Genomic DNA, 10,825 nt, shown 5'->3' with positions numbered 1-10,825 from the left:
TTTTTTATCAGTTGTATAAAAAAAAAATCAATTGTACACCCTCAGTGGTTCGCTTAGCATTTTTTTTCTTTTTTGCAATATCTCGTTAGACACATATTCGTTCTACTTCTCTTTTCGATATTAGTGGACAAAGTAATTAAGATACATTATCATCATATATACAAAATTTACATTAATATCCTAAAATTATGTGAGAAAATTAAACTATACAATCTAATGAATAATAATGCATTACATTATCCTCTATGCTGGTACCTACCTATGGAGAGTCTTGTGCAATCAATACTTTCAAGAGTTTGGTAGATAAACAGTGCAAAAGACAAAAGTGTATATATCTAATCAAGAATCATGAAGACATCATTGAATCATGTATTCCAAAAGAATGAAGGCAATCTTATGAATAATTCAATTTTAGTTTTTCTTTTTCTCTATTTTTCTCTTCTATAGTTTTTTTTTTTTAAACTATTATTATAACGAGTCATGGCCGCTGAAGGAACCTCTTTGCCGTGGATCTAAAGGGACACGTGGAGCTCACAAATCCATCAACAAGGTGAAGATATGTGTTCAAATTATGACACGTGGCAACATTGACACCCTTTAAGTATGGAGAATTCTTACTACTAAGTCTTAGTTCTTCCCCGACCTCAGAGTACACCCATTGTGTTTCCTCTGCTCTTTTTTGAATCCAGCTTGGCAACCCTGCCACGTGGAACCCACCGTTATTTGCCACATCACCACCTGAATTTTCCACATCATCGAAAACAAACCCGGGAACTTTAGTTATAACATCGTCACGGTTCACTATTCTCAGTACTTTTGTTCCTTGTTTGTCAAGGGATGTTCGGAAACTCCGATTTCCGACGCGAGGGCCGCCGAATGAGATAACCGTCGCCGAACACAGTTTGGGAAATGCAGCTCTCGCATCATAAGCTGCGAGCGTTGCTAGAGCCGCTCCCAAACTGTGTCCGGTGATGGTCAAACTTAACGGCTCTCCATCGTCGTAAATTCGGAGAATCCTTCCAATTTCTTCTCTAACCATCTCTTGCAAACTCATGAGTGATGAGTTAACGCTGCTTGTGTAGAGGCTCAAGAACCCACTTTCCACCATTGGTCCAGTATTTCGATTGTTATTAGCCACATTTTGTTGATGTTTTTCTTCGATCATGTTGCATGGTAAAAGCGTTAGATTGGCGCGCAAATTCTCGAGCCATTCCAAGCACGTTGTTGTTCCTCTAAAAGCAATAACAACGTCTCTTCTTCCAAGCCTTTTGATCTCTTCTTTGTTGTCGCAAACAGCAACATAACCAACGTAGCTCGATTGTGTTCCGAACCAACTCGGTGCTTTGTCGATCCAATTCGGTAACTGAATACCCGAAGTTGCACGGAGGTGTTTGGTCACCTTGTAACCAGTGTTGGGCAAACCGCAACGTTCGAAAAGTGTGGTCTTTGGGAACCTGCAATTGGCATAGTTTGGAGAAGAAGGATCGAGCTCGAAGGATTTGTATGCAGCTTCAACGAAGTGACCGTACCGTAGGATTTCAGCACGTAGGTTATCGTCCAATGGGTCTAATAAACCGTCCCAGTTTCTTATTCCTTGGTATTCCTTCCATCTCTTACCAACTTTCTCCGAAGATGATAATGGTGGTGATGGCAAGTTCATCATTCTCTCCATCTTCCTGAGAGTTTCATCATGTGATGAGTATGAATGTTTCTTGGTTGGTGTTTGTTGAATGAGGGTTATGCACATTGGTCTTGTTGTTTTTGTGGCGGTTGTGAGAGAACTGTGGTGGTGATGTAGCACTGGAGAAGTGTGGTTGTTTAAGGGTGTCATTGTTGTGAAGAGTGTCATTATGTGAAAGAAGAGGAGAATAATATTGAAGGGACTTAGAACGAAAGTTGGTTTGTGTGTTGGTTGTGGAATAGAAGAAGGTAAGTGGGAAATATATATATATAAGTGTTGGGGGAATGGGGAAAGGTACACTCATATGATTAAAATCATATAGTGTGGGTTCCTTTTATGAGTGATTGGGTGTGGCTAGTGTAAGTACGTACATTTATATCACACAAAAATACTACTCTATGTCTCTATCTCTAGACATTTAAGATATTTGTTACATAAATGTAAATGATTTTATATTTGAGAAGGTCTATGAGCTCAATATTTTTACTAAAATTTGATCAGTATTTAATTAATAAAAAAATTAAATAATTTTATATTATTAGATATAATTTTAATTAGGATATGCATTCTACTAATATATTTAGACTTTTTTTTAATATTAGCTTATAAAAATACGTTAATAATTAAGTACTAATAATAAAAAAATAAATTATATTAGTCATGTAGTACTGTTAATATATTTTATATAAAAAAATAATTATTTTTTAAATTTATTATTTAAAAAATTATTTGAATACATAAATTTTTTGTAAAATTCTCTTATAAAATCCACAAAGATATTGCGTCAAATATTTACAAACAACAAATAGAGTGAGAAATGAGGTCATTATTCTACAATTCATAATTGATTAAAAGAAAAGGGGGAAATGATACTATTTTTAATAATTTATAACCATATTAAAAGGAATCTCACAATCTCTCTTAACATTTTCTTTATCTTGGTTTTTTGGGTGCCCAAGAATACCTTAAATAGATTATTATATAGTAAAGTTGTCGATAAAGTGGATGTCAGCAAAAAGTGCTTAGTTTTGGTATAAAAAATCATATTCAAAAGAAGCTAGGAAATTATAGACTATGAGTGTGTATGTGATGGTATGTGTGGAAATTTCTTCACCTTTAATTGTTTTTTTTTTTTAATTATTATTATTATATCTAGGAAACTTGATAGATCCTCATACGTAACCTGGCCTGTCCATATGTGTCTTGACACCTTCGCAAAACCTCCAGCTTTTTTGCGATGTGAAAATTAATGGCCAATAAATGGCTCATACTCTCTACTTGGTTCGGCTAAGAACCAAGAGTAATAGAAGAAAAACAGGAAAATTTAAAATGAATGAGTGACCCCATCAAATTGTTAACGATAGAAGTAGATTTTATCAATTAAGATATTTTTATTACAGACAAGATAAGATTTTTTTTTATCACACCATAATGTGTTAGAAATATAATTAGTTATATATTTTTTGTTATTTTAATTTTTTTAATAAAATTATAATATAATATCAAAATTTTGATAATTTAATTAAAAATTTAAAATTCAATCATTAATCCAAAAAAATAAAAAAATTTCAGTATAAAAAATGGACATGAAAAAATTTACACAAATACAAAAAGTGGTTATTGCTTAAAAAAGCGTATTAGAAGAAAATGGTTTTATAACGGACATGTTAGATTTTTATTTCAAAACCTTAGCTTATAGTAGTGCAAATAATACTAATAATAACAACTTGTATAAGGACCTTATGTTAGATGTTTAGATGAATCGTATTAGGGTGCACAGCAAAGTCTTGAAGAATCAGAAGAGAAGAATACAGAAATAGATTATGTAGAATCAGGTTTCTTAAGAGAGAAGAAATGTAACTCTATATATTAGTGCATTATTGTATTTGATACATTAATTGTTAGGATGCAAACTAATATACATACTTATGATACACACTTTAGCTCACACGTAACCATAACTAACTCTTAACAGAATAGTGTAACTAATTAAAGGTCCCCCCCTTTCTCAAACTGAGGTACGTGCACCCTCAGTTTGTCCCTAAATTTGTTAAAAGACAAGACAGAGAGGGGTTTGGCTAGAGAGTTAGCTATTTGATCTTTGGAGAGAATATAAATTATATAAATTTGTTTGCTATTAACCAAATCTTGAATGAAAGGAAGGTCTAGTTTTAAATGCTTGCATCGACTATGGAGGATAGGATTAGTTGATAATAAATATGTGCTTTGATTATCGCAGTAAATTGTTGAAGTTATCGGTTGAGAAATTTACAGTTTAGAGAGAATTTTTTGAATGGACATAATTTTTAATTGGACTTTGAATTGGTCGGAAAAGGATCCAAGAGGTTGGAACTGTCGTCAACAAAGGTATAGGTTTTAGTTTCGGATAAATATATGCAATGCTATGTAAAATCTTAAGTTAATTGGTTTTATGATATTGATGAATTGATATTGTGGAGATGGTGGTTCATCCAGCTTATAGTGAGAACAGTGACTTTGTCCTCCTCATGAATTGATGATGGTAGTTATTTTAGTAACAGAGGGGGTTATGATTGGTTAATATTATGATTATGATTGAATCGATTTGATTAGAGGCTTATGTAAAAAAATAAGGATTTATATGAGGTTTATGATGAAAACTATGATTGAGATATATGCTAGCTAGTGACTATGATAACTGAATTGGTAAGGATGTGGGTTTTGTCCCGCTTGCGTTATTGATGTTGTGGGATAGTGGTTCGTCTCACCCACAGTGAGGACGGTGGCTTTGTCCCACTCACAGGTAGATATTGAGGTTGAGGATTTTCTCTCTTGTGTTGCGATGGACAAGTTAGGTTGAGGATTCACTCTCTTGTTGTATCGGAGAATCGGATAGAAGGTTGAGGATTTCCTTCAGTTCAATTTCCAATTGTGGTGATGACGGTAGTTTTATCCCGCTCACGGTTTGAGGATAATTATCCTTGTGATAATAAATGTGAACATAATGAATAATTATGATGAAGTTTGATTGAAATATGATTATATATAATTGCACTTTTGATTTTGATCTTAGTTATATTTGATTGTGATTATGATTGAAATGAGATTATGATTAATATTATAGGATGGTGGTTTGTCCCGCTCACGGATAAACAAGTTGAGGTTGAGGATTCCCTCTCCTGTTGCGGTGGACAAGCGGGGTTGAGGATTTCCTTTCTTATTACATCAAAAAATTGGATAGAAGATTGATGATTTTCTTCGACTCAATTTCTGGCTGTGGTGTGGACGAGTTAGGTTGAGGATTCTCTTTCTGTTGCATTACAGTCTCTCTCTAATTGTGAAGTATGACGAGCACTATATCCCGTATAGCGCTGTGCTCATTGAAATAGTAGAAGGTTGAGGATTTCCTTCTTATTAATCATATGTGTGTAGCGCTGCTCTCAGTGAAATGGTAGAAGAATTTCCTGAAATGGTAGAAAGATTTCTTTCTTGTTAATCATGTGTGTTTGTAGTGTTGCTCTCAGTGAAATGGTAAAAGAATTTCCTAAAATGGTAGAAGGATTTCCTTCTTGTCAATCATGTGTGTGTGTGTGAACGCTGCCCTCAGTGAAATGGTAGAAGGTTGAGGATTCCTGCTGCCCTTAGTGAAATAGTAGAAAGTTGAGGATTCCCTTCTTGTCAATCATGTGTGTGTATGTGTACACTGCCCTCAGTAAAATGGTAGAAGGTTGAGGATTCCTGCTGCTCTCAGTGAAATGGTAGAAAGTTGAGGATTCCCTTCTTGTTAATCATGTGTGTGTGTGTACACACTGCCCTCAGTGAAATGGTAGAAGGTTGAGGATTTCCTTCTTGTTAATCATGTGAGCACTATATCTCGGATAGAATTGCCCTCAGTGAGATGGTGGAAGGTTGAGGATTCCTTTCCGGAAGGTTGAGGATTCCCTTCTTGTTAATCATATATGTGTGTGTGCGCGCGCATGTGCGTGTGTGTGTTATGTTCCTTCTAAGGATGCACGGCAGAGAGAATTATGTCCGGGTTAGCTACCAGATGTGTCGAGTCTGACAGTTTAACCAACACGTGAGCTCACGGCCAGTAAAATAGGCATGCATCATACTATATTTGTTTGAAATTGTTTGGGTCTGCATAACTTTTTTGGTTTGCCTAATTGATATTTTGTTAACTATTAAATGTACTATTTGTTGTAATTGCTCTCTAACTGTATTTACTTTGTACTGTTTATTGTTTGTGTTTGATTTTATTAATGAGACTTGAGATTGGGATTAAAGATGATGACTGTTGGCAATGGATGGGATTGGCTGTAGTTCAGAGTACGTTCAATTTAGCAAAATTAATCCTGTAAGGATTAGTTAAGACCCTAGGTTTGGATTCCTGTGAAGTTGAAGATTTGGATTGCCTAGGGGGTTCATATTTTTTTATATAGTTTTTATTTGGAACTGTTACTCTACTGGAAACCTTCGGGTTCTCACCCGTCGTGAATTTGTTATTTTTTAGATGCAGGACGCAACGCACTTCGCCGATAGTGCGGGAGTTTCAGGTGGCGAAGCATAGAGGATCACTTTTGAAATTTTATTTTGATTTTAGAATTATCTCCCTTTTGAAACTTTGTTGTATATTCTGTATATTTCTCTTGGAGGCTTTTACTTTGGAGAGACAGGTTTTCTACTTTGTAAAACTTCCTAGTATTATAATATTCTAGTCGACCTCTCTTTGTTGGTCGAGGCTAGTGACCATTAGCTATCTTTACTTGAACTTTTATATATATATATATATATATATATATATATATATATATAATATGCTTTTGTATGCGACGTTTATTGCGTTAATGTGTTCGGGTGTGATTCACGGCTGTTAATTGTTTACATAAGCTCCTAGTTATAATATTATTCTTCTATAATTATGTATGTATCTCCCTTCTAAGTGTCGTAATGCTTCACCACCATTGATTTACGAATTAAGCGTAAAGGTCTATATGATAGGATATTACAAATCTGCCACCACGTCTTGTGTTTCTTCCACCTCTCCCTAACAAGCAAAGCCACCTCTTTTATCATTGAATGACATAGAAAATTGAGCAAGATTTACAATATGTAAAGGTATTTCTAGCTTCTTGAATCTTTCTAGCATATTTTCATATATGCTGCACATATGATAGGTATCCAATTTGGACATAACTGATCCTATATAGACATTGTACTCTTCAAAAAGTTCATCAAGAATATCTTGAAGATGATCATCTTCAAAAACAGTATAACCAATTACAAATAAGGAAGCAAAGTAATTCGATGTAGAACCTATTTTTTTAATAGTTTTTAATTGACACTTGAGAATTTTGACTCTAGCAGATGATACAGCAGTGAAATAAGTTTCAATTTTTTTCCAAATTTCATAGAACTAAATGGAGCCAATGACCTTATTTTGGAAAGGAGTAGTCATTGATGCATCAATCCAGGTTGATAAAGTGAGGTCTTGAAGTTTTCATGTCTTGAATGATTCATATTTTGATGATGCCTTATTAGTATTGTATCAGTCACATTGTTCTAGAATTTTTTTAGCAGAAAGATGATCTTCCATGCCAATATTTTAGATGGTGAGAAGAGCTTAATATCTCCATATAAAATGGAAATGTTTGCGGTAACTAAAATAAATTAGTCAAAAATAGTTAAAACTTGTCTTATTTAGTACTTATTAATTTTTATAACAATTAATAAATAATAAATAAAATAAATTTTAACCTTTTTTTTGTCTTCCTAACATTACTGATATAAAATAGTTGTTTTCATTAAATTTGTAAGGTATAGGTGAAAATGATTTCTTGTTGGTGAAATCAATAAGAAAAATTTCCATAATTATGAAGATTAGCAAGAAGAGCAAGATTATTAAAAAGAGTTAGAGTAAGGAAAGAAAGAGGCTCTAGATACCATGTTAGATATTTAGATGAATTATATTAGAGTACACAACAACAAACCGTGAAGAATCAGAAGAGAAAATCAGAAATAAAGTAGAATCAGGTTTCTTAAGAGAGAAAAAAATGTAACTCTATATTAGTGCATTGCATTTGATACATTGTTAGAGTGTAAACTAATATATATATTTATGTAGTAATGTTAGGAAGAAAAAAAATAGATAGAATTTGTCTTATTTAACATTTATTAATTGTTACACAACAATTAATGAATACTAAATAAGACAAATTTTAACTATTTTTGGCTAATTCATTTTAATTACCAAATATTTTCAATACTTAGAATACACCGTACACGCTTAGCTCACACCTAACCATAACTAACTCTTAACATAATAGTATAACTAACTAAGAATTGTTATATCATCAATATCTTATTCATATAGTAAAGGTTATGATAATAACTCAAACTATACTAGGAAACTATAAATGAAATAAAATTATTGTTTGAAAAAAACAAATACAAATTTGTCAAAAGTCAGGAGATATATGGCAAAAAGCACTGCCTTTACAAAAAATTCGTTCAGTATCGTTAGATTTAGAGTAAATACTCAATTTGGTCCCTAACAATTTGAACGACGGACAAAGCTTCCCTTGAAAATATGAAATTGGCTCACTGGACCCCAACCACAAACGAAACTACTTATAGCGGACCCTACGATCGGATGAGAGAAGGTGGAGTGATGACATGTCAGTTTTTCTGCCACGTGGATATTGTATTCCTCCAAATTGAGACCAATCAACCCTTCCCAGGTTTAAAAACGGCGTCGTCAAGGTTGGATTGAATTTTCATAAAACTCCCATTCTCCTTTGTCATTTACGCTTTACCCTAACCCAGACAAATCCTTCATCTTTATTCCTTCCAAAAACTATACCTGACGTTGACGACCTGCGAGTTAACGTATGAAATAATAAGCTTCCAGAGATGATGAGTTTGCGACAACGGTACTGCATTGCAAGAGTAGTCGGCCACAGTGAGTGGCATTTTTGTTCTTCTTCCTTTTTCTTCATGTTTTACTTAGCGTGAGTGAAGAACATCAAATAGGTTGTATTCTGTAATAGGAAGCTATGATGAAAAATTTGTACTAGTTGAGAAATTAGTTTTGTTAGGGTTAAATATTCTGTAATTAATTCACTGCAAATTAGGGCAAAGTAGGACATGTGCAAAGTTTAAACTTGTTTTAGTCAAGTATATTTGATCAGGAAACTCAATTTTTTATCCTTATTGCATTTAAATTTTTTGGGTTGAAATTCCAAAATTTATGTTGGTCGATATTTTGAAGTGTATATAATGTCATTTTTTAATGTGATGCATATGTCTATTTTTGGTGTACCTGTGTTTTATCATAATGGCAGATTTATTAGAGATGGAAGTGAAATTTTACGTTACATAGATGGAAAGGTGACAAGATTTTCTACCATGGATGTAGATATTGTAAATAAAAAAGACTTGAAAGAACTACGTAAGAGCTTAGGGTATCTGGAATACAAGACAATGTATTGGTTGGACTATAATTGTTCTAACATGGATATTGGATTGCACATTCTGAAGGGTGACAAGGAGATTAATGACATGTGTGACTGCACCCTTAACAATGATCAACCAAAGGAATTTTATGTGTTTTTTGAGCATTCTGTTAGTGAAGAACCTGTGATTGTAGAACATGTGATTATAGAGATAGACTCTTCTTCTTCTTCACATGATAGTTATAAAAGTGCAGATGATGAAGTATACAAGCCACCTCCACTAGTTGTAAGAGTGAGAGTAGTGATTGAGAATCATCGAGACTAGAAAGGGAAAGAAAAAAGTTATTACACCAAAGAAGCCATCTCAAGAATCCTCAAAGAAGTATGTTGGAAAGAGGAGAAATGAACATGTTTTAAGAAAGGGTATGGAGAGTGGAGCAGGGACAAGTGGGTCAACTGCAAAGAATTCAGGAAATAATGGTTCAGGACTTAGTGGGTCAAGTGCAAGTGGAGTCGAACCTGGTACAAGAGTTAGGGTACATGCTCCAGTGGTGGCTGGTGAGGATATGGGCTTAAATAATGGCCTAGTACGAGCAGGTGTTAGAGACCCAAATGTTGGAAGTGAGTTTGAAGAGGAAATCATTTATGATTATGCCTCTGAAGAGTTTCATACCCCAGTCTCATTAGAGGATGAAAAGATTGTTATAGGTCCTAATTTCAATAAGGACAATGAATATGGTAATGTCAGGTTTGAGCTAGGAATGCAATTTGCAACAATGGAGAGATTCAAAATAGCTTTGAAGGATGCTTTTGTGTGGGAAGGCAGGGATTGTATGTCCATCAAAAATGAAAAAGAGAGGATCAGAGCTAGGTGTGCGAAAGAGACATGTCCTTGGTTGATATACGTAGCTAAAAATTCTGCTACATTGTCCTTTAAGGTTAAGACATTCCATGACGAGCATACTTGTGGGAAGGATTATAGGAGTAATTTGGTCGATAGTGTGTGGGTGACTAAGAAATTGGTTAAACGCTTAGCAACTCAATCCAGTTTGAGTCCAAGAGAGGCCATGGAACCTCTGAAGCGGGATTTAAATGTTCAAGTACATTCTAAAATGATACCAAGAGCTCTTAAAACTGCCAGGGAGACTATACTTAGTAACGAGAAGGTCCAGTATGAAAGGTTGAGGGATTATATGCTAGAGCTACATCGGAGTAATCTTAGGAGCACTACCAATATGGAGGTTGTTCTCCTTCCACATTCTCTACCCTTGTTTGAGAGGATTTATATATGTCTAGAGGCATGTAAGACTAGGTTCAAAGCTGGTGGTAGGTCACTGATAGGGCTAAATGGTTATTTTTTGAAAGGTTATTATAGTAGTCAGCTCCTCTGTGCAGTTGCACAAGACGCTAATAATCACTGTTAACGATGGATGTTGTTAGGGCCACCTATAATGTGTGTGTGAAACCAGTGAACTTGAAGAGTTTTGGAAAGAAGCAAGTTAACCAAAGCCTAATCCACCTAGAATAACAAGACCGGCTGGACGTCCAAAAAAATGAAAGTTAGAGACAACTCCCCCACCACCACAATCTAATGGTGACAAAGTTAGGAGGAGTTTTCAAATGCGAAAAAAAAAGGGACATTATTACAAGACTTGCAAGGGAGAACCTTCAAGACCTGATTGGCAACCAAAGAGGAAAAAAATCAAAGGCT

General features: G+C 34.4%; 1 protein-coding gene across 1 annotated transcript; it reads right to left on the bottom strand.

The window, feature by feature from the left end:
* Positions 1-478: 478 nt before the first annotated feature.
* On the bottom strand, positions 479-1,831 carry LOC112743287 (phospholipase A(1) DAD1, chloroplastic-like). The gene has a single exon (XM_025792505.2). The coding sequence runs from the start codon at positions 1,829-1,831 to the stop codon at positions 479-481; it is 1,353 nt and encodes a 450-aa protein (XP_025648290.2).
* Positions 1,832-10,825: the final 8,994 nt, after the last annotated feature.

The sequence above is a fragment of the Arachis hypogaea genome, chromosome 14, assembly GCF_003086295.3.
Source record: "Arachis hypogaea cultivar Tifrunner chromosome 14, arahy.Tifrunner.gnm2.J5K5, whole genome shotgun sequence".
In the NCBI taxonomy this organism is placed as follows: domain Eukaryota; kingdom Viridiplantae; phylum Streptophyta; class Magnoliopsida; order Fabales; family Fabaceae; genus Arachis; species Arachis hypogaea.
This window is presented reverse-complemented; position numbering and strand designations above follow the sequence as displayed.